The 24,879-nt window shown below is 45.4% G+C and overlaps 1 protein-coding gene and 3 pseudogenes across 1 annotated transcript; 1 reads left to right on the top strand and 3 right to left on the bottom strand.

Annotated features, from left to right (window-relative positions):
* Nucleotides 1-2,717: 2,717 nt before the first annotated feature.
* Nucleotides 2,718-3,659, bottom strand: LOC128848022 (olfactory receptor 10A7-like; annotated as a pseudogene).
* A 4,622-nt stretch (nucleotides 3,660-8,281) lies between these two features.
* On the bottom strand, nucleotides 8,282-9,229 carry LOC128848231 (olfactory receptor 6C76-like). The gene has a single exon (XM_054048086.1). The coding sequence runs from the start codon at nucleotides 9,227-9,229 to the stop codon at nucleotides 8,282-8,284; it is 948 nt and encodes a 315-aa protein (XP_053904061.1).
* A 6,953-nt stretch (nucleotides 9,230-16,182) lies between these two features.
* On the bottom strand, nucleotides 16,183-19,882 carry LOC128848403 (olfactory receptor 6M1-like; annotated as a pseudogene).
* Nucleotides 19,883-20,597: 715 nt separating this feature from the next.
* LOC128848021 (olfactory receptor 14A16-like) lies at nucleotides 20,598-21,186 on the top strand (annotated as a pseudogene).
* The last annotated feature ends 3,693 nt before the right edge of the window (nucleotides 21,187-24,879 follow it).

Raw genomic sequence — 24,879 nt, 5'->3', positions numbered from 1 at the left:
CGCAGGGAGTGAAACCTGGGTCTCTTGGGAGAATGCATTAGCCATAGGCTATACAGTTATTCCCACGTTCTCTACATCCTCTAGAATTCTACAGAGCTAATTGCTAGGATATTCTCCTCCAATACTCGCGTTCCACTCCCTGCTCCAATGAAGATTTCAGTACATACACAGAGTAGAACAGCTTCAACAGGGGTGACTGAGAGAGACCTCTGAGCACACCTACCAAATTAGACCCCCACAAGTGAGATTCCTGAGGGACCACCAAGTTTGTAAATGCCACTAGGGAGTTGACATGAGTCAGAGCAGAGCTGCTCTGTGCTGTCAGTAATTTGATGGCTTCCCAAAAGGCCACTGGCAAAAATGTAGGCACCTCTGGGACTTTACTGGTGGAAACGTAGGCACCTGAGGACCTTAGGCACAACAGGGCAAGGTAGCAGGGGTTTCATGAATGCCACCTAAATCCCCCTTGTGAACCTAGTCCTAAGTCTCTAGATGGTATGGTTGCAAAGACAACCTAGCAAAAATGACCTGAGTGAAACCACTGTGGCAATGTCTGCCTGAGTATGCAGAGAGCCTGACACAATAGCTCAGAAGTGTGAACTGCCTCATTTATTTCAATGGGTGCTGTTCCAACCTGACCTGCCCTCCCCCCGGTCAGGCATCAGTCTGTAGTACTCAGAACCAAATTGTGTTTCCCATCTGATTCTTACCTCTCTGGATCTAGATAGTGACTGGTCACTGTTCCTAGCTCTGGGTCTCTCTGAAGCATATTGCCAGGTGCAGACCCTATGCATGACATCCTTCTTGGGCAGTGGGACTCTGCAGTCCACCTGGCTTAGATCACAAAACAACTGTCTCATTCCTCCCATCATCCAATTACTTATACCCATTCCCCCTCACCTAGCAGTGGGAGCCCAGACAAACCCTTCAGGGACAATGCAGCAGGAAAGCAAGAGACACAAACACTTTCCAAGGCATCCCACACTCTAGCAGGGGCAGCAGTGCTCAGAAAAGACTGATGCTGTCAGGATAGGACTCTTTTTCACTAGCATCTGAATGTTCTATACCAGCAAGTAGGTTACAATGCAAAACAAAGGTCTCGATGAAGGTGACAACCACAAAATTGCTAAAGAACATTGGCATGCTATGTCACCGGCCCCATACAACTGTAACTCTGCATTCATAATGTTTTTGTCAATGAATTTCCCAGGTGTTTTTATTTTTTTTTAACAGAAAATGCTGTTGGTAGGAGATTAGAAGTCATTTAGACAGTTGTAGTTGTCAGACATTCATAGAAATGTAGGGCTGAGAGGGACCTCGAGAGGTCATCAAGTCCAGCCCTCTGTGCTAAGACAGGACCAAGTAAACCTAGAGCAGCCATGAGAGGTCTTGTCCAACCAGTTCTTAAAAACCTCCAATGATGGGGATTTCACAACCTCCCTTGGAAGCCTGTTCCAGAATTTAACTGCTCTTCTAGTTAGAAAGATTTTCCTAATCTATAAACTAAATTTCCCCTGCTACAGATTAACCCCTTTACTTATTGTTTTATCTTCAATGGACATGGAGAACAATAGATCACCATCCTATTTATATCAGCCCTTAACATACTTGAAGACTGTTGTCAGGTCCCCCCTCAGTCTTCTTTTCTCAAAACTAAACATGCCCAATGTCTTTAACCTTTCTTCCTGTAAGGTTTTCTAACCCTTTGATCATTTTTGTTGTTCTCCTCCATACTCTCTCCAATTTGTCCACATCTTTTGTAAAACATGGATGTAATAAAATACAGCCCAGATTTTAAATGTGACCTGCCCTTCTGGATGCCTCCTGGGTAGGCTGCCCCCTTCCGAGACCCTTCTCCAGTCTCATGAGCAAACCCCTTCCATGTGGTCGGCTCATGCCTCTATTTCTCTCTGGGGTGGGATCCAGAAATCTAGCCACGTTCCAATGGGGTCACCAGCTTCTTCCTCCCGGGTGCCAAACCCACTACCTCTCAGGTCCAGCTGTGCTTGGACTCTGCCAAAGTTCCCCTTTGGGACCCTGTGGTCAGGAATCGTTTGCAGTGACATAGAAGCAGGAGTATTTGTCCAAATTATGCAGAGTGCTTAGAAAAGCAGATTTTAACAATAAAATAAGACCTATAGGGCCATTGTCTTCCCTACATTTGGCATTTCCCTCCAGCCCCTGGGTAGACGTGACCTATGATTGGTGTCTCCTGTTGTCTCTGGGCACCAAGTTACATCTTGACCACTGCAGTTCCTGACTTTCAGTCTGCTATCTGTCTTTCTTCACCCTGATGGCTCTGGGTCTTTTTGTCAGATTCCAGCAGAGCCAACTACTTCCTTTTTAACCCTTCAGGGTCTTTTGATCTCAGCCCTAGCCTTAGGAAGAGTAAAACATCCTAATGTGGACCATGCCAGACAGGTTAGTTCTCCCGCCCAGTTGATGACCCAGCCCAATGTTGTCTTAACTCTCTGAAGTGGGTACTCAGAGGCTGAATTATCTGAGTCGTTGTGTTACCCTTCATGGATTACTTAACAGCACACTTTACAACCTCCTTTGCTTTAACACTACACATTCAGCCGACAGCAAAAATTAAAAAGGGAAACCAAATTATACATCATATTGTTAAGAAATAATACAGATATTTTCCAACTTTGTGACACATCCCAAGTTGAAACACTTTAATGGGGCTCAATGATCAGAAAAAACAACTGTATTTATGAGAACAAAGAAATGTTACTCCTGGTCAAGAATTTCCTCAGAGCCTCCTTGACTTCTTTGTTCCTCAGGCTGTATATGATTGGGTTGAATGTTGGAATAACAACTGTGTAGAACAGGGTGAGGGCTCGGTCGGTGTCCACAGAGACATTGGAACTGGGCCTCAAGTAGGTGATAAACCGCTGCAATAGAATAAGATGACTATGATTAGGTGTGAGGAGCAAGTGGAGAAAGCTTTGCATCTCCCCTCACCTGAGTGCATCTGCAGAATGGTCCATATTATGCTTGCATAGGAAGTGATGATTAAGATTAAGGGGACTATTGTGAACACCATAGTGAGGAAGGCAAGAATGGCATTGATGAGCGACGTGTCCATGCTCACCAGTCTAAGCACTGGGAGGACGTCGCAAAAGAAGTGGTTGATTTTAATTTGGACTGTGGAAGGGTAACGTGAATATGGCTGCCGTTTGCTCACATGCCACCAACTTGCCCACAATCCACACCACAGCTGACAAGCTTCAGGTAATCTTTCTGCTCATGATGAGTGAATAACTCATGGGGTTGCATATGGCAATGTACCGGTCGTAGGACATAACAGTCAGCAGGCCACACTCTGTGCTGCCAAAGAAAAGGTAGAAGTACATCTGGACTGCACAGCCCAGGAAAGAGATACCCCACCTCTCGGACAGGAGATTGGTCAAGGTCTTTGGGATGACCACCAAAGTCTAGCAGATCTCCAAGACTGACAGGTTCCTGAGGAAGAAATACATGGGAGTGTTGAGGGCCAGGTCAGCAACCGTGACAGAGATGATGAGGCCATTTCCTATCAGCGTGATGAAGTAGATGAGTAAGATGAGAATGAAAAGAAGGGGCTGCAGATGCTGGAGGTCCGAGAAGCCCAGAAAGATAAATACTGTCACTGCAGTTAGGTTTTCCTCCATAGCTCGGTCCTGTTGAGACCACATAGGTATTTATATCCCTCTCAGGGGTTTGCATGGTATCTCATGATATATAGATAGATGATTGTGTGAACACAGATCAGGTGTTCTGTCTCTTGGATCTTACTCATCTCTGGTTGGCAATTCTGACACCCTGTCCCACACTCATCTTAGGAACAGGCATTGGCAAATGCTGTGTCCACTCCGGAGGGGCAGTTGGCCCACATCTGAGTGGTGCTGTGACCCCACGTGCTTGGTCGCAATGCCTGGAGTGGGGGTTGGGGCCAGCCCCACAGGACAGGCACTGCAGGAGCCCCCACTTCAGGGTGAATCATGGACACAAAAAAAGTCATGAACAAATGGGAAAATCACAGTGCCTGTGACTTCTTTCCCATTGTGACAGACATGCAGCCCTAAGAATTATTATTAAAGAGTACCCCCACATTTGTTCCCACTTCCATACCTCACACAGTGTCATCCCATTAATGAGAATGAGATACCAGAGTGTTGAGAGAAAAAGCATTAGACAAACCAGCAACAAACAGCCCAGACACATGGCTGGTCTCGTCTAATCTTACACTTTACTGCCAGCTAATGTGGTTAGATTTACCTCTCTCGTTACTGGAACACAATTGGACCAATTTCTGTTCTTCTAGACAGACAAGATTCTCCAGTGTGTCTGTGGGACTCTCAAATCTGAGTAAGATGACAGACAATCCTGTAGATGAATATATATTTAGGTGCCTTTGAAAATGACATTGTAAACAGATAGAATCAATAGGCAGATGGATGAGTCATTGATTAACTTTAGTTGACTTGATAGAAAGACTTTATGCACAGTACCTTTGATAAAACAGAGAGAAAGAAATGAACGACAATTCTGTAGATTAGATACATAAGAGTAAGTTAGATTGAGTGATTAGATGAGAGCGAGAGTGAAAGAGGTTGCTCTATTTTTCCTTCAATTCTGGAGATAATTTAGGTGTTGATGACTCCATAAAATGAACTTAGGGTCATAATAGTAAAGAAGAAAAATGTCTCAGACTGACCCACAAATACCTTGCTCTTAGCCATCGAAACTTCCCACTTCTGAGCAGTTCCATCATTTCTGAAACTGACTTATCTTTGACAGAAAAGCTTCTCTGCTAATTAATCTCAGATGTTGATCCTTTCTGTACTGTTCAGTAACCACTGGGATAAAATCCCCAGGGTTGTCTCTGACTATGGGTGCCTGGAAGAATTAGTAATTGTATTCTGTTTGTAAGCACTTTGATCAATGAAATCAACTCAGCAATAAAGAAACTGCCATTAAATTCAGCGATGGTTTGATGCAAATTGCAGTGTCAACTGTACTTGTTGATAAAGGTCAGAATATTGGTTTACTGACAGTTGTCCAAGCATTTACTGTAGACATATTCTTCATCATTATTAAGATGTATTTGTTGCAATAAGGACCTAAGCCCTTAGAGCCTGGACAATTTATATAAGCTTCTCGGGAACAGGCTCCTGAAGAACATATAATAAAGATCTACAAATGTCAAGAACAAATATAATTGATAGGTAGGCCAAAAGCTTTTAGCAATAATTGCCAGTGATCTCAACAGCATAGATCTTGGTGGAACTGGTGTGCGGTCTGATTAGTCTTTAAAGAGACATGGTGTTCACTTCATCATGTTCTCAACATCCAACTGGGAACACGTTGCCCTCCATTGTTGGCACTCTCAGGATGGAGCTGAGAACTCACTGGACCATGGGTAGTTAATAACTCCCATCTCATCCCTAGAGTGACTTCTTAAAGACAGAGTTGAGGCACACTGGTCAAAAGTGTGTGTAAGGAAATTCACAGGGCCATTGCCAACCTATGTTAGATATCAAGAAAGCCAAGAACAGCATCCTCCATGTATGTCAGCTCTTCCCACCATTAATTTCTAAATCTCAGTTCAGATCTATCCCCTGGCAGGCATGACTCCAATTTGTTACCACATGATGGTTGCTTGTTGTCTCATGTGAAATGTATGCAGTGGTTCTCAGACCAGCTCCCAGTGGACAAGTCTCCATGTCTAAAATGTATTCACCAACAGCCTTGCAAACAATTTTCAAACTTCTTGGTAAATTCATCTCAGTGGCCAAGGGCTAGTGGTGAAATTCACTCCGGTGTCATTCCCAAGCCATTCCCATTGGGGGTAACTTTCAGTGTGAACTGGACAATCATCTCCCTTTCGCTCCTTTGAAATCCTAGCCTAACCTGCAAAGGCCTTGAGTGGTGCACAGGCCTGGAGTATATTTGACACGGAAGGATCTTGGACATTGAGCTAGCCTGGGACACCTGGATGCAGGCTCCCCAAGGCTGGACTGAAGCAGGTTAGTGGGACAGTGTGCTGGAACTGTCGGTACTTCAGCCTTAGCCTGAGCTGTTTGATGGGCCACTGGAGGAACTCTGTCCTCATCTGCGGAGTTGCATTATTGCCTTGTTTTATAAGGGTTTTCTTCACCTTCCTCTCAGACATCAGATCTTTGCAATTGACAAAGTTATGACACTGATGGCAACAGTCTCAGCCTTTAGAGCCACTCTTTTCTTGCCCATGATTTTCACCAATCATGATTATTAAGAAGAGGCGGTATACGAATAATAAAACCTCTGATTGATAAATATGTTTGTGAATAACATAGTAAGGACACTTCTCCAATGAGCTGAGAGAAGTCTGTTCCAAGAAGGTCGACTGTTTATAGCAGGTAGCTGAGCATCAGCTTTTCTGGGTTCAATTCCTAGCTCTGGGAGAGAAGTGGGTGTATCAGTTAAAGTGTGTGGGGCGGGTGACTTGGGGGCAGATGGGAGTTTTTTAGAGAACAGGGCACATCAGGGAGCTGGTTCTGAGTATGTATGTATTTCATAATCTCTCTCCTCCTTCCTGTGGAGGCCAACTGTCTTCTTTAATTGATAGCTCTTCAGTGAAGGCACCAATTTTCAATTATACCCTTATTATGGGCAGATCAATAGATCCCCGGTCCTCCTCCTGGTACCTTCTGGGAATTAGTTCTCCAGCCGTCGGAGCGCTCTCTGCCGGCCGGTGTCCCGCTTTTACTGGCCCCCTTGTCTTCCCGGCCCCTGTGCCCTTTTCTCAGGATGCTGCCCCTGGAAGTCCACCCCTCAGTCTCTGGGTCTCCCCTCCCCGGGGAACCCCCACCCACTATCCCCATCTCGCCTCAGTCTTTGGCTACTGCCCAGTCTCCATCAAGCCCTCGTTCACAGGGGCAAACTGCAATATAAATGCCACTCATCACAGCCAAGGGGGTTTGGACCTGCTGCCTCTGCCTACCTCTTTGGGCTGCCCCCTGCAACCCCAGTACCTTATTTGGCCTTCCACTAGGCCGTAGCCTGGGGAGTTTCCAGGCCGGAGCTTCCAGGCTCCCTGGGCCTTCCCCCCAGCCCTGCTCCACCTCAGGTACCTTGGTATGCTCCCAGCAGCCAGGTCCCTCCCTCTCAACAGGCTAGAGAGTGTATGTCTCTCCTTCCTGGCCCATGGTCCACTTATAAGGGCCAGCTGGGCCCTGATTGGGGCATGGCCACAGCTGAGGCTGCTTCCCGAATCAGTCTGGGAGCTACTTGCTCCAGCAACAGTCCTCTCCTATGCTGTTTTAAGCCACTCTGGGCCAGAGTGGATGACTACCCTGCTACACACACCTTGACAAATTTCTTCACACCCCTCCCATCAAACTTTTCACACTCCAGATGTCAAAATCAGTTCTCGCCCCTCAGTGCTGGTTGGTCAGCGGGCAGTGCTAAGAGACTTGTTGGGGGTAGTGCTAAGGAGGGCATGATGTAGGTCCTGCACCCCTTGAGCATGTGCTCTGGGGCACAGGCAGGAACTTTTGGTGGTAGTTATCCTGAATAGATAGAGTCAATAGGTAGATAGATGAGTCATTTATTTTGATGAGTTAGCTTGAGAGAGATAATGATGCACAGTCCATTTCACCATGATTGCACCATGATTGCACCATCACATTGGCACAATATGTGTACCCCATACCCACTCCTACATAACTGTCATGTATTTCATAGTCTTTATTATTTATTATTTGTATTTCAGGATCAACTAGGATCCCCAATAATAGACCAAGAAAACATGGGCTAGATTCACAAAGGGACATAGATGTTCCAATGCTGATCATTGAAGCAGCTGACTTTTATGAACCTAGAAATTCAAAGGGATTCACAAAGCCTCAGTTTAGCCACCCAGGCTCCCTACACAATGAATGGGGAGAGGAAGGCACCTAAAAATGGGATTCACAAAAGCCAGCATGCTCAGGGGTTCCTCATCTAGGCTAGCCAATGGGAGATTCCAGGGAGGTGCCTATCTGTCAGCTTTCTTGGGGTCAGGCACCAAAGGTGTTTTTCGCAAGAGGCCTGAGGCGTGAGAAGGATGACTCATTCATCACTCTTAGCTCAGTCATTTGGGTACTCAACTAGGAGGCAGAAGACCCAGCTTCAATTTCCCCCTCTGCCGTAGGAGAAAAGGGATTTGAACAGGGAACTACCACTTCTTAGGAGAGTACTATAGCTTAGGAGAGTACTATAACTATTACTCTTGTTTAATTTCCCCTTCTTTTCCCCTCACAAAACCCATTCAGAAGTTAATATGCTTCCTTGAGAAGTTCATGCTTCTCTTCCAGGCAGCCCTCAGGGAATCTTTCATGTGCTGGTTCCTCATGCTGAAGATGAAGGGGCTCATGAGAGGGGTCACCACTGTGTTGAGCAGGGCCACCAACTTGTTGAGCGAGGTGTCGCTGCCCGAAGGCCGGACATACATGAAGATGCAGCTGCCGTAGCCCATGGTGATGATGATGAAGTGGGAGGAGCAGGTGGAGAAAGCCTTCTTGCGTCCTGAGAGGGATGTTATCCTGAAGATCGTGGCAACAATGTAGGTATAGGACACCACTGTCAGGCTCAAGGAGCCCAGCAGGATGGCGGAGGAGGTCATGAAACTCAACAGCTCCACAAAGCTTGTGTCCACACAGGACAGCTTGACCAAGGCCAAGCTGTCGCAGAAGAAGTGGTCGATCTGGTTGGCATTGCAGAAGGGCAGGGTGATGATCAGGATGATGGGGATAATGGTGACCAGGAACCCCGTTACCCAGGACCCCACCACAAGCTGGAAGCAGAGCTGAGCTTTCATGACCATGGTGTAGTGCAGTGGGTTGCAGATGGCCACATAGCAGTCATAGGACATAACGGCCAGCAGGACAAACTCGCTGCAGCCCAGAAGGAAGTAGAAGTAGCACTGAGTGATACAAGCCAGGTAGGAGATGGACCTGTCACCCGTCAGGAAGCTGACAATCACCTTGGGTAGGACAGAAGATGTAATAAGAATCTCCAAACAGGAGATGTTCCAGAGGAAGAAGTGCATGGGGCTGTGGAGGTGACGGTCTAAGAGGATGATGGTGATGATCATGATATTGCCAGACAAGATAAGCAGGTAAGAGGCCAGGAAGCCAACAGCCATGAGGCATTCTAGATGGCGGGGGTAGACGAATCCCATGAGGATGAATTCGGTTACGGTGGTTTGGTTCCACATGGGTACATTGGAGCTATCTGTATGGGGTAGAGGGAGGATGGAGAGAATAGGGAATAATGTGTCAGATGAACAGGAGAAAAGAAAAGTAGAAAAACAGAAGAGTAGAGAAGAGGAAAGAAAAGATCAGAAGAGACTATAAAAGGAAAAGGAAGAGAGATAAGGAGGAAAAAAATGATAAAATGTAGAGGAGGAAAGCAAGGGTGAAATAAGAAAAGTGAAGAAGACAAAAGAACAATACAGCAAATAAAAATTTACCCTGTGGGCAAAGGCTGAGATGGGAAGAACAACAAGTCAATGTGAACAGGGAAGGGAAGACAATGAGAAGAGGAAACTAATAAACAGAAGAGGAAAGAAAAGTGGAGGAGAGAAAAGCCCAAAAAATAAAGCATAGCAAAGCTGGGTGGAATTGTTTCTCTGTGCAAATTTTTGACTTTTTTTGGGGTGTGGGGCAGAAAGGGGAAGAAAAAAGAAAAGTTTTCAGCTGAAAACTCTTCAACTTTCTGATTTTTTTTTTATTTTCTTAATGAAAAGTCAAAAATTGTCCACAGAAAGCAGACACTTACCACAAAGGTTTTAGTTTAATTGAAAACCCCCTTTTTTTTTGGTCAAAAAAAAAGTTTTGATAGAAATATTTGGACTAGCCTTAAAAATAAGGAAAGAAATAAAAAAGTAAAAAGAGAAAGGAGAAGTAAAAGTTAAAATAAAGGAATAGAGAAAAGCAATAAAGGAAATGAGAGGGTGAAAATGAAAGTAGAGAAATGAAGAAAGAGAATAAAAAGGAAAGGGAAAGAAAGATAAACAGAAAGTGTAGGAACCAAAAAAAAAAAATCAAAGTAAAATGAAGGAAAGAAAAAAACAAAAAAGAAGAAGAAAAGATGAGTGGAAGAAAAGAAAGGTGAGAAAGGAGAAAGGGGAAATGAAAATATAAGAAAAAAAGTTATCAAAACGGAGAACAAAGATATTAAAAAAGGAAAGAGAAGAGGGAAAACAAAAACAACAAAAGGAAACAAATAAACAGAACGGGGAGCAGAACAGTTACTCACGTTAGTCTAGGACTGTGATGTTAGGAAGATACCATAAGGCTAAGCCAGCTAGACACAGATTGAGCCCTGTGCCTCAAATCATCAACAACTACTGTAGAATAAATTCTTGTAGGGTAATTTTTAAATTCTAGTCCCTGCTCTTTTGGATTAAATACTAAAGTAGTTTATTCTGAACTTCTTCAAAGACTGAAAAGAAGCAATCGCTCTGATTTTTCCCTTCATATCAAGCTGTGAGAAGCCCTCAAACAGCACCTGCAACATCAGGTTCTTTTGACTTGTCCAACAGGTATTGTCACATCTAAGCGAATTGTACTGTTATATGTTGACTCTAGTTCTTCTGTTCTCACGAATGATCTACTTGCCATTCTCTGTGAAGTAGGTCTGCCTCAACTGGGTGAGGTTGACTAGTTTAAATGATCACAGTGACTAGTTTAAATGATCACAGGTACCCCAGGGGATCCACTCATTGGAGAATCCCAGAGCCACTTTTTGAGATGTACATGGAAAGTTTAAAAAAATGACACTTTTTTTCCAATAAATTTTAACTAGGTTACCATCTGTGAACCCAACTACTGGTACCTTTCAGAATGTTTTAGTCTTTGCCCATATGTCATAGGCTCACTTGTGATGGCAGAGACCTTTAATGTGCCATTTAATTCATTTCACGTGCCTCCTACCATATAATTATTGTGTTCCTTACACTTCTTTGGTACGCAGCGTAGTCTGGGGGTTAGGAACTGGTCTGGGCAACAGGAGGTGCTCACTTCTAATTATATCTATTCCATTTACTCAGGGCAGGTCCTTTAGCACTAACACCCAGACCCAGAAAAGCATTTAGGTGCCTAACTACTGCTGTGACAATTGGGCGCATAATTTTTGGCTGCTTGGGAATTAACTATGGAAAGTTCACTAATAAATGTTATAAACAGCTTAAGTCCCAAACACTGCCTCAAATGAAATGGGATTGGAGGGATTTTAACAATAACAGCTCCAGTCCATCTCAACTAATTTCTTCACTTTCCCTCCAAAGGACAGTTATTACCATCTTTGATGCCATCTAAGAGACTGACAGACAAGGGTTGTTGTTTTTTTTCCCTTCTAAAACTCTCTTCAGCTAAAGGGATAGGGAGCGAGGGACATTGTTAAAATGAAAGCCTTATTTAATACCTTACATTTCAAATGCTTTAACTGTGCTTTCTTTTTTTCTTTATCTTTAATAAAAGGTTAAAAGGATTTTAATGGTGTGTTTGCCATGGGATTAAGCAGGCTGAGGCCTGTGTGTATCAAACCCTGAAACTTGTTTAACATTGTTTGATATTGGCCAGTGACAGGGTTATGCTAACACCTCTGACTTTTTGGGCCCACATATTCCATCTTATTTAACACAACACTACTACTTTAGACATATAAGTTCAAAATTTAGGCACAACTGAGATCCTCAAAGCCCCCACTTAGCTGTTGCCTAACCCTGTAAGTGCCTTAATTCACTCAATGCCTAAAGTTTTGCTTCAAAGTGCTTATGTTTCTGCCTCTAGGCATGCACACTGCTGCCTCACTTGAGGTGCCTGGTTGCCTGTCTCAAGTCTAAGCTCCAGCTGGATCCTCAAACCCAGGTGAACATAGACATTACTGCACTTCTTTCTCCTGTAGAACTTGACCTGGTTGGTTGGTTCTGAGCACGCCGAAATCCACACAAAACAGTGGAGGGAGGAAGGAGGATTTCCCTCATAACTAGGCTATGAAGGATTGAATTTTTATTGGTAAATATTAATAAATGTTGATTTCACCAAACACCCACAAACCAACAAAAAAATATTTCCATCGATAATCAAAACTGACAGGCAAAGTAAGTAAAACCTGAGAACTTATTACAGTTTTATTTAAGGATATTTACTTTGTATATTTTCACATGTGATGTGACAATGTATATTATAACATTTTATAAAGCTTTAACTTTTTGACACTCAGCATCTACTGTCATTAAATAATTATTGTCTGATCCCCTCCACCATAATTTCCTGCAACTGTGAAAATTTAATTGATAAACATTGCGGGGATGGGGGGAGGGGGAGCTTAAACCCCCTGATTTTGCACAACTGTGAAATCCTAAATCAATAAAAATGGGGGGAGCTTAAAAATAAACATCAATAATGTTGCTCAAAATTATTTTTTAATAAATGAATTCTGCCAACCTGACTCATAACTTGTAACCCAGGGGTAGGGACACCCGCGGGGGATGAGGGACCCAATGTTCCTAACCTCTTGTTTCTGGTTTTCACTGGGTGGCCAAGGCCCAGATCCACAAAAAGACTATGCAATGTGTCACAACACCTAATTTTAAGACACCAAGACAGCCAGTGGAATCCACAAATCCTGATGTAGGCATCCAGGCTCCCTATACAATGAATGGGAAGAGATAGGCACCTAAGAATGGGATCCACACAAGCCATCATGCTAGACAGGGAGATGCTTAAATTAGCCAAAGCCAGATGCCAATGAGAGGGATGTGTCTTAAGCCTGTGCCTCTCAGGGAGTTCAGCTCCTAAATCTGTGCTGGAGGTAGGCACCTAGCTCTGTTTGGGATTTTCAGCTGTGAATCCTCTCCTGGAGTTAGGTACCTATGCCATTTTTTGCAAGACATGCCTGGGAAGAAGAAGCAATGCCTTATAGCTTTTAGCCCACTTGTTAGGACACTCACCTGGTACGTTAGCAACATGGGTTTAATTTCAACCTCTACTCAATGTGGAGAGGGCATCTGAACCAGGGCATCTCACATCCCAGGTGAGCACCCTAACAATTGAGCTAAAGGTTATAATGGAGTTCCTCCTGCTGCCCCCTGTGTGGAGTTGGGCTACCTCAGAGCACTCCTACTGGATCAGGCCCTGCTGGTGAGATAGGCTAAGAATTGCCACTATGAATGACAATGAATAGTCATTGGGCCAGGGACAAGAGCATGAGGATGACTCTAAAGTCTAGTGTTTCGAGTGTTCACCTAGGATGTTGAAGAGCTAAGTTCATGTCTCTGTTTATTATTTATACATAGTGGAGCAGCTTCAACATCAAAGACTGAAAGAGAGCCCTACACCAGACCATCCCATAATCCAATGATTAGGGCGCTCTTTTGTAGCGTAGAAGACCCAACTTCACAGATCTCCACATGAGGTAGAGGGGGGAACTGTTGGGTTTTCTATAGCACATTTCGGCCAACACACTCGGGTCGGGTCAAACCTTTATTTGAACCAAAAGCATTTATTGAGGTTAACAGCCACTGTTAAAGCAGTAGACAATGACAGATAGGCAGAAAAAGGTTAGGACCAGTTAACTTCTCCTGTGGCATAGGCAGGTCATGATGAATTTCTCCAGTAATGTTCCAATTACCCCCTTACACAGTAGCATATTTGTACATATTCAATAAATTTCTTCCAATTAGCAAAAAGCATTACACAACTTCCAATTAATATAAAACACACACAATATTAGCCTTTCCGTGGTTTAATTGTTATTAATTATACCTAACCTATATAAGGTGACCGCTTCATCTATTGGCTACTTTTAGCTCAAAGTTGTTTTTCTCTACTATACTTTCCTTTTTGCCTCAGCTTCCCTGTTTTTGTCCTTAACTGTACTTTCTTATTTATATTAACTCCTCTGGCCTTGTGGTCACCAGTATGGGTGGGACGCCTCTTACAAACACATAGTTATCAGTTATTTAGCAAGCAATGCACACAAATTTTAGCTTGGGTACATTTTGCGGTTTTAACAGAAATTTAGATATTTTCCGTAATGGAAAGTTTAAAAGGGAGGTCTCCTTTCCCCTCTACCCCACATGACATTTTGTGAATCTCATCCTCCTTTCCTTTAGTCAAAATGACTGAAATCAAAGCAAAATTTGTCGAGTTTGATTGACATGAAAAATTTAACTTCAACATTACCAAAACATTTTGATTTTTTTTTTAGTTTGCTCAAAACTGACTGGAAAAATTGACACTCATGGCAGAACACTTATGGGTCAACCAAAACTGCATTTTTTGGTGAATAAACTATTCAAAAAAAATCACTCATCTCTATTTGTGAGAGGTCAGACTGTTGATTCTGTAGTATTTTGTCTCATAAAAATGGCCATACTGGCTCAGACCAATGGTCCATCTAGCCCAGTGTCCTGTCTTCCAACAGTGGCTGATGCCAGATGCTTCAGACGGAATGAACAGAACAGGGCAATTTTTGACTGATCCATCCCCTGTGGTCCAGTCCCATCATCTGGCAGTCAGAGGTTAGATCATCTGTAAGCATCAGCCATAGGCGGTAATGACAGATAATAAGTGTCCAATCTGGGTTTACAGAATGGAGATAAGGAAGAACTGATCTCTGTGTTCTTTTCCTAACTGCTCTCTTGACTGTGTGAACTAAAAGGTTTAAGCTCTACATGTTACATCAGGGAGGCCTATTAGTTTGGGCTTCTGGGTAAAGGTGGGCAAAATTTTAATGACAAATAATTTATTAGTCAAAAAACGCAGTTTCGGGGCAACCAAAACTATTCATGAATTCAGATCAAATTTCGTGAATAGTTTTGTCTGAAAAAAAATCAGCTCATTTTAACATTTACTAAATGAAACATTTTGATTTTTTTCCCCAAAATGATTTTTTTTAGATGGTTAACTAGCTTTATTTTAAAAACAAACAACATGGTAAAAAACAAAAAAAGTCAACCACCATACCCCGAAGAACAAAATGAAACAAACAAAATAATGATAATAATAATTTTGGTCAAATGAAGTGTTTTGTTTGACCAAAACAAAATTAAATGTTTCATTTCAGGTTAACCAAAATGTTTTGTTTTTGTTTAACCCAATTGTTTGGGGTTTTTCCATTTTGGGGAAGAAAAAAATCTATTTCTGGTTGACCCAATTTTATTTTTATTTTTCCATAGTTTTGGGGTTGGCCATTGAACCAAAAAAATCAGTGATTCACTCAGCTCTACTTCTGTCTTCTATTCCCAGCTCAGGGGGGGAGTGGTATCTAGTGGTTAGAGCAAGGGGGCCCTGAGTGTTCTGGCTTCTATTTCCAGCTCTGGCATGAAGAAACGTCTAATTGTTTAGAGTAGAGGACTGAGAGTGATTACTCCTGGATTCTGTTTCTGACTCACTGTATGACTTTGAGAAAATTGATTCACCTGTCTGTGCCTCAGTTTACACATCTGTAAAATGCTGATTATGAAGAGTCTCACTTTCACACAAGAGATATACTGTGCCCAAATAAATGCATACATTGTTTTTTCCTTTTTAAATTCAGAATATTTTATTTTCTATATTCTGATTGGTATATTTTTATTATATTTCCCTTCTAAAGGCAGCTTCTTCTGCAGTACTGACATGAAAGGAGTGATTTTAAAATAAGAAAGAAAGAAAGAAAGAACTATTAAATAAAACTTTTCTTTTATTCATATTGGTATATGTTGTTATACCTCCCTCCTAAAATACCCACTTCTTCTGCACTGGTCACAGAAAACAATAGGAAACAATCAACATCTTCAGCATGGTCTTCGTCCCTAGCTGAGATGCTATAATCCTAAATGGTGGATCAGTGGATGCTGCTGCTGTGGGGCACTTATAAATCACTTGTCAGTTTATAACCAAGCCATCAGCACAGCAAACACAAGGAGCAGCTAAACTACACATGGGCAGCATTGAAAAGAACACTTAGGCCTTCATTTCTGATCCTGCCTGGTGCTTCTTGGGAAATGCCGAACATCCTCAATGACTGCAATGGGAGTTGTGGGTGCTCAGCAAACTCCAAGAGGCTGTCTGCACCCTGAAGAATCATGACCATGGACATCTTCCACTGGAACTAAAGCAGCAGCACCAGGGAATACAAAACCTCAATACTTCTGCACTGCCTCCTTCTTACCCCAGCTCAGAGTGTGTGTTTGATGAGCCCCAGGCACTTGTCAATTGAGACCCTCAACACCTCCTTGACCTTCTGGTTCCTGAGGCTGAATATGAGTGGGTTGAGCATTGGGGTCACTGCTGTGGTCATCAAAGAGGCGACCTTGTTGAGGTTCATGGAGCTGACTTGCAAAGACATGATGTAGATGAAGATGGAAGTGCCATAGCCAATGGTGACCACAGTGAAATGAGAGGCACAGGTGGAGAAAGCTTTCTCCCTGCCTTTGGCGGATGGGATACAGATGATGGTGCAGATAATATACACATAGGAGATGACCATCAACATCAGGGAGCCTAGCAACACAGGCAGCGAGATGATGAAGTTGATGAATTCCACCAGCCAGATGTTGGCACAGGAGAGGTATAACAAGGGCGTGCGGTAGCAGAAGAAACGGTTGATGATGTTGGGGCCACAGTAGGGCAATCCAAGTTTGATCACGGTAGATTCATAGATTCATAGATTATAGGACTGGAAGGGACCTCGAGAGGTCATCGAGTCCAGTCCCCTGCCCGCATGGCAGGACCAAATACTGTCTAGACCATCCCTGATAGACATTTATCTAACCTACTCTTAAATATCTCCAGAGATGGAAATTCCACAACCTGCCTAGGCAATTTGTTCCAGTGTTTAACCACCCTGACAGCTAGGAACTTTTTCCTAATGTCCAACCTAGACCTCCCTTGCTGCAGTTTAAACCCATTGTTTCTGGTTCTATCCTTAGAGGCTAAGGTGAACAAGTTCTCTCCCTCCTCCTTATGACACCCTTTTAGATACCTGAAAACTGCTATCATGTCCCCTCTCAGTCTTCTCTTTTCCAAACAAAACAAACCCAATTCTTTCAGCCTTCCTTCATAGGTCATGTTCTCAAGACCTTTAATCATTCTTGTTGCTCTTCTTTGGACCCTTTCCAATTTCTCCACATCTTTTTTAAAATGCGGCGCCCAGAACTGGACACAATACTCCAGCTGAGGCCTAACCAGAGCAGAGTAGAGCGGAAGAATGACTTCTCGTGTCTTGCTCACAACACACCTGTTAATACATCCCAGAATCATGTTTGCTTTTTTTGCAACAGCATCACACTGTTGACTCATATTTAGCTTGTGGTCCACTATAACCCCTAGATCCCTTTCTGCCGTACTCCTTCCTAGACAGTCTTTTCCCATTCTGTATGTGTGAAATTGATTTTTCCTTCCTAAGTGGAGCACTTTGCATTTGTCTTTGTTAAACTTCATCCTGTTTAACTCAGACCATTTCTCCAATTTGTCCAGATCATTTTGAATTATGACCCTGTCCTCCAAAGTAGTTGCAATTCCTCCCAGTTTGGTATCATCCGCAAACTTAATAAGCGTACTTTCTATGCCAATATCTAAGTCGTTGATGAAGATATTGAACAGAGCCGGTCCCAAAACAGACCCCTGCGGTACCCCACTCGTTACGCCTTTCCAGCAGGATTGGGAATCATTAATAACAACTCTCTGAGTACGGTTATCCAGCCAGTTATGCACCCACCTTATAGTAGCCCCATCTAAATTGTATTTGCCTAGTTTATCGATAAGAATATCATGCGAGTCCGTATCAAATGCCTTACTAAAGTCTAGGTATACCACATCCACCGCTTCACCCTTATCCACAAGGCTCGTTATCCTATCAAAGAAAGCTATCAGATTGGTTTGACATGATTTGTTCTTCACAAATCCATGCTGGCTGTTCCCTATCACCTTACCACCTTCCAAGTGTTTGCAGATGATTTCCTTAATTACTTGCTCCATTATCTTCCCTGGCACAGAAGTTAAACTAACTGGTCTGTAGTTTCCTGGGTTGTTTTTATTTCCCTTTTTATAGATGGGCACTATATTTGCCCTTTTCCAGTCTTCTGGAATCTCTCCTGTCTCCCATGACTTTCCAAAGATAATAGCTAGAGGCTCAGATACCTCCTCTATTAGCTCCTTGAGTATTCTAGGATGCATTTCATCAGGCCCGGGTGACTTGCAAGCATCTAACTTTTCTAAGTGATTTTTAACTTGTTCTTTTTTTATTTTATCCGCTAAACCTACCCCCTTCCCATTAGTATTCACTATGTTAGGCATTCCTTCAGACTTCTCGGTGAAGACCGAAACAAAGAAGTCATTAAGCATCTCTGCCATTTCCAAGTTTCCTGTTACTGTTTCTCCCTCTTCACTAAGCAGTGGACCTACCCTGTCTTTGGTCTTCCTCTTGCTTCTAATGTATTGATAAAAAGTCTTCTTGTTTTCTTTTATTCCCGTAGCTAGTTTGAGCTCATTTTGTGCCTTTGCCTTTCTAATCTTGCCCCTGCATTCCTGTGTTGTTTGCCTATATTCATCCTTTGATGTCTGTCCTAGTTTCCATTTTTTATATGACTCCTTTTTATTTTTTAGATCATGCAAGATCTCGTGGTTAAGCCAAGGTGGTCTTTTGCCACATTTTCTATCTTTCCTAACCAGCGGAATAGCTTGCTTTTGGGCCCTTAATAGTGTCCCTTTGAAAAACTGCCAACTCTCCTCAGTTGTTTTTCCCCTCAGTCTTGATTCCCATGGGACCTTACCTATCAGCTCTTTGAGCTTCCCAAAATCTGCCTTCCTGAAATCCATTGTCTCTATTTTGCTGTTCTCCCTTCTACCCTTCCTTAGAATTGCAAACTCTATGATTTCATTATCACTTTCACCCAGGCTGCCTTCTACTTTCACATTCTCAATGAGTTCCTCCCTATTTGTTAAAATCAAATCTAGAACAGCTTCCCCCCTAGTAGCTTTTTCAACCTTCTGAAATAAAAAGTTGTCTCCAATGCAGTCCAAGAATTTGTTGGATAGTCTGTGCCCCGCTGTGTTATTTTCCCAACATATATCTGGATAGTTGAAGTCCCCCATCACCACCAAATCTTGGGCTTTGGATGATTTTGTTAGTTGCTTGAAAAAAGCCTCATCCACCTCTTCCACCTGGTTAGGTGGCCTGTAGTAGACTCCTAGCATGACATCTCCCTTGTTTTTTGCCCCTTTTAGCCTAACCCAGAGACTCTCAACACTTCCGTCTCCTATGTCCATCTCTACCTCAGTCCAAGTGTGTACATTTTTAATATATAAGGCAACACCTCCTCCCTTTTTCCCTGTCTATCCTTTCTGAGCAAGCTGTACCCATCCACACCAACATTCCAATCGTGTGTATTATCCCACCAAGTTTCAGTGATGCCAACAAACTTGGGGACCAAGTTGGAGAAGAATCCCCCCATCCATGATCCCACCACCAGCCAGACGCAGACCTTTCTATTCATGATGGTGCTGTAGTTCAGTGGGTAACATATGCCCACATCTTGATCGTAGGACATTGTGACCAACAAGACATACTCTGAAATGCCCAGCAGGAAATAGAAGTAGGACTGACCAAGGCAGCCATAAAAGGAGATGGTATTCCTCCCTGATAGGAACTTCTCCAGCATTTTTGGGACCACAGTCATAATCATGGGGATTTCAATGAGGAACAGATTGCAAAGGAAGAAATACATGGGTGACTGCAGGCGGTAGTCAGTGCATACCAAGGTGATGATGATGGAGTTCCCAATCATTGCCACCACAACATTCAAAGCAGTTCCCTGACAGCAGAATCTGTCCAGCCAGACCCCTAATTCCCCTTGGTAAACTTAGGATAGTAACATTTATACAACGTTATCCAGAGTTCGCCCACATCTGGGTGACAGAGGTATACAAATACAAATACCTCAAGAGCAATTGTACCTAATTCTCCTCTCCATCACCCTGGTGTAAATTAGTAATCACTGCACTGGAGTCCATTATGCTGATTCTACTTTCTCTCACCGCAGTGCAAGTCGGGAGTAACTCCACTGGAATCAGTGGAGCTGCTTTCCCCATACTCATTCCCATATTACACCAATCTTCACAAGCTAAGGGTCTGACTGAAGGAAATTAAGGTGGTTATCACAAAAGGAGATTTATTTAACTGATCTAATCCTGTCCCTTGCTCTTGTCCCTCCCTCTGCAACCATCACATGATGTCCTGAGAAAGAAAATGCTCAACCTAACCACCGTGACTGAGTTCCTTCTCCTGGGATTCTCTGATGTTTGGGAGCTGCAGATTTTGCACTTTGTGGTGTTTCTACTGATTTACCTGGCAGCCCTGATGGGGAATCTTCTTATCTTCGTGGTCATAGCCTTCGACCACCACCTACACACCCCCATGTACTTCTTCCTGATGAATCTGTCGATCCTAGACCTTGGTTCCATCTCTGTCACCGTTCCCAAATCCATGGCCAACTCCCTCATGAACACCAAGTTCTTTTCCTATGCTGGATGTGTTGCCCAGTCTCTTCCCCCTTTTTCTTGCTGGCAGCGGATTTTTCCCTTCTCACTGTCATGGTGTATGACCAATATGTTGCCATCTGCCAACCACTGCACTATGACGCAATGATGAACAGCAGAGCTTGTGTCCAAATGGCAGCCAGTGCCAGGATCAGTGGGATTCTCTTCTCTGTGCTACATACTGGAAACACATTTGCATTGACCTTCTGTGGAGGCAACATAGTGGATCAGTTCTTCTGTGAAATCCCCAAGCTGCTGAAGCTCACCTGTTCTGGCTCATATCTGAGTGAAGTTTGGGTTCTTGCCTTTACTGTGTGTTTAGTCATAGGCTCCTTTTGTTTTTATCATTGTGTCATATGTTCAGATCTTCAAATCAGTGCAAATCAGTCCTCAAATCATCCCCTCTGAGCAGGGATGGCATAAAGCCTACTCCACCTGCCTTCCTCACCTCACTGTGGTCTCCTTATTTGTTTGCACTGGAGCCTTTGCCTACCTGAAACCCACCTCCAGCTCCCCATCTGCTCTGGATCTTGCGGCGGCTGTTCTTTATTCCGTATTGCCACCAATCATGAATCCAATTATCTACATCATGAGGAACAAAGAGATCAAAACTGTCCTGAGGAGACTGACTGGGTGTAGGTAATTCACCAAGAATAAATTTTCTGTCTTTCTCTAATTAAAGTTTGCTTATGTAGTATCTTTAAGTATTCATTAATATCAGTTATTTTCATAACCACACAGCTTGCACACAAACATGTCTGATTTTGACTTCAGTTGCACCAATGCAAATCCAGATTAACTTCACTGATGTCACTGTCGCTGGGGTGATTTACACCAGTAGAAAATCTGGTCCCGTTGTGGAGTAAATGGTTGTAAATTGTGTGCACGAGAGGAATTCAGGCTTTCATTCTGTGCCAAAACAATATCCGTTACACTGCTTGGTCACTTGCACCCATTCCATGGCTACTGAAAACAATGATGGGAGTTGTCTTGCTTGCTTGTGTGTATAAATCAGTAGTGGCTTCACTGGAACCAAAGGAGTCAGACTGGAGTAAGACTAGGGTAGATCCTCATCATGTTCCATTGACTTTGGTGGCGCTAAAGCAATTTGCAGCATCTGTAGATCTGAGATACTGCCTCCAATGGAGCTGTATATCCATTACCACCAGCTGGGGACTGGGCCCACTGTCTTCTAAACCACCATTCATGGCCTAACCACTAGAGGGGGACAATGAGCCAGACTGTGTCAGTCTGGCTCACATGAACATTCAGGTGTGTGAGCGATGGAGAGACTGGCTAAAAATTACAGGGAGGTTTCTAACCACCGGTGGGGCGAGGTTCTGGAGCACCCTCCCAATAGGAGATGTGGGAGGCAAATGACTGAATTAGTTGAAGAGAGAGCTGGACACATGTCTGATTGGGACTGTATGACGGGGCTACTTGTGATGGTGGGGGGCAGGGCTCAGCAACCCTGGGGCTCACTTACAGCGTATGTCTTATGTTCCTAAAAGCTTATGCTTCAGGGTTTCATCTGGCCACTGGCAGGGGTCAGGAAGGGATTGTCCCCCCGACCCAGTGTATTCTGGGAGATTTTATTTAAATCTCTGAAGCATTGGGCACCCTTGGCTGGAGATGGGACATTGGGTGGGATGTGCCAGGGCTCTGAGGTGACACCGAACCATTCTCTCTTTCTCGGGTTCTTGGCTGGCTGGTTCTTGCCCACATGCTCAGGGTCTAACTGATCAACATGTGGGCATCAGGAAGGAATTTCCCCCCTGGTCAGATTGGCAGGGACATTGTGGGGGGTTCACTTTCCTCGGCATCGTGTGGTGCAGGTCACTTCTCAGGATTTTCTGGGTGTATCTCAATAATTTCCCTGCCATTGTGGGGGCCTTGGGCACTGGAGCCCTTCAGTCTCTCTGTAGTAGGTCCTAGCCGGGGCTCGACCCTTCCGGGCAGGAGGGGAGCCACACCGACTCACTACTCTGGGAATAAGCAGTCAGTTAGTCCTGAAACTCCGGCTCTTTGGTGCAGAGTCGGAGCAACCACAGTTAAAGCTCAGGAGCCCAGGCCCTGGATCAGGGCGGGGCAAACACAGTTAGCTCAGACCCTTGCTTGCTGGGCTGAGCGGGCAAATAGTTCAGAGCCCAGGCCCTGGATCAGGGCGGGGCAAACACAGTTAGGCTCAGGTCCTTATGGCAGGGGCTGAGCGGGTAAATAGTTCAAAGCCCAGGCCCTGGATCAGGGCGGGGCAAACACAGTTAGGCTCAGGCCCTTGTTGCAGGGGCTGAGCGAGCAAACAGTTCAAAGCCCAGGCCCTGGATCAGGGCGGGGCAAACACAGTTAGGCTCAGGCCCTTGTTTGCAGGGGCTGAGCGAGCAAATAGTTCAGAGGCCAGGCCCTGGATCAGGGCGGGGCAAACACAGTTAAGCTCAGGCCCTTGTTGCAGGGAGCTGAGCGAGCAAATAGTTCAGAGCCCAGGCCCTGGATCAGGGCGGGGCAAACACAGTTAGCTCAGGCCCTTGTTGCAGGGAGCTGAGCGAGCAAATAGTTCAGAGCCCAGGCCCTGGATCAGGGCGGGGCAAACACAGTTAGCTCAGGCCCTTGTTGCAGGGGCTGAGCAGGCAAATAGTTCAAGGCCCAGGCTTCTGTAGCCGAGCGTTGGGTGAGGGGGAAGCCTGCCACCCGTACGGAGGGTGGCAGGGGGGAACGCAGGCCCACCCACTCCACTGCGTTCCAGCCCGGGGCCCTAACAGCGGTTGCTGCCGCTGCTGGTCAGTGGGGTTTCCAGGCCGCAACACACTGACATAGGCTCACACTCAGTTGCAGCCGGACCGGGGTCGGCTACCCCCGGGCTACTTCCGTGATCCCCCTCACAGCCTACCTCGGTCGTTGCGCCGGGATCGGGCCAGTCCACCTGCATGGGCTCCTCTCTGCCCGGGCTCGGCGGCAAGTCTGGTAGCTCTGCCGGGAAGTCCGGCCAATGGTCCTCAGGCGGCTCCTCTGGATAGCAGCAGGGGCTGAGGGGTTCGGGTCCAGTCTCACCCTCAGGGTTAGCGGGGTTCGGTTCCCAGGGGTTCTCCCAGTGGCGGGCGTGAACGGGCTCCGGCGGCTCCTCCTCGTAGCGGGCCCGGGGTAGCTCAGGCCAGCTAGGGTCTTCGACGGTCTCCTGGCCGGGAGCTCCCGGCCGCACGTCTGCTCCCTGTGGTGGCTGGCCGCCAACTGAGCTCTGGCGGCCGGCCTTTATACTTCCTGTCCCGCCCCTTGACTTCCGGGGGGCGGGGGCAGGCGGTGGTGGTCCCACCCACTCTGGTGCCGGCACGTGGGCTCCCTCTTCTGGGCAGGAGGGGAGCCACACCGACTCACTACACACCCCCCCCCTTAAGACTGGCTCCCGCCTGTCGGGGCCAGGTCCTGCCATCTCCCCCATGCGGGATAGGAAGTCCGCATTCGTATGGTCCTTACCTGCTCGATGCTGGACCGTAAATGCGTAGGGTTGTAAGGCGAGGTACCACCGCATAATGCGGGCATTATTATCTTTCATCCGCATTAGCCACCGGAGGGGGGCGTGGTCTGTGACGAGGGTGAACGGGGCCCCGAGGAGGTAGAAGCGCAGGGCATCGCAGGCCCACTTCACCGCGAGGGCCTCTTTTTCCACCACGGCGTAATTCCTCTCCCGGGGGAACAGCTTCCGGCTGAGATATACTACGGGGTGGTCCTTTCCCTCCACTTCTTGGGACAGGACTGCCCCTAATCCTACGCCGGAGGCGTCGGTCTGCAGGATGAATGGGCGTTTAAAGTCTGGGCTATAGAGAACCGGCTCCTGGCAGAGGCACTTCTGCAGTGTCCGGAAGGCCGCTTCACATTCGGGGGACCATCGTACCTGCCGGGGGCTGTCCTTCGTCAGAAGCCCAGTTAAGGGTGCTGCGATGGTCGCGAACTGGGGGATGAACCGTCTGTAATACCCAACGAGGCCCAGGAACTGCCGAACGTGCCGTTTGGTTGATGGGGTGGGACAGTCCAGGAGGGCCTGGACTTTCCCGACGAGGGGCTTGACCTGCCCGCCCCCGACGGTATAGCCGAGATAGTTGGTCTCTTGCCAGGCAATCCGGCACTTTTTGGGGTTGGCGGTCAGGCCCGCCTGTCGTAGGGACCTTAGGACCGCCGCAACCCGGGGCAGATGATCCTCCCAGCTGCGGCTATAGATGACCACGTCGTCTATGTACGCCGCCGCATAGTCCTGATGGGGCTGCAGAAGTTGGTCCATCAGCCGCTGGAAGGTGGCTGGGGCTCCATGGAGACCGAATGGCATCCGTGTGAATTGGTACAGCCCCGT

Source organism: Malaclemys terrapin, chromosome 13 (assembly GCF_027887155.1).
Source record: "Malaclemys terrapin pileata isolate rMalTer1 chromosome 13, rMalTer1.hap1, whole genome shotgun sequence".
NCBI lineage: Eukaryota > Metazoa > Chordata > Testudines > Emydidae > Malaclemys > Malaclemys terrapin.
This window is presented reverse-complemented; position numbering and strand designations above follow the sequence as displayed.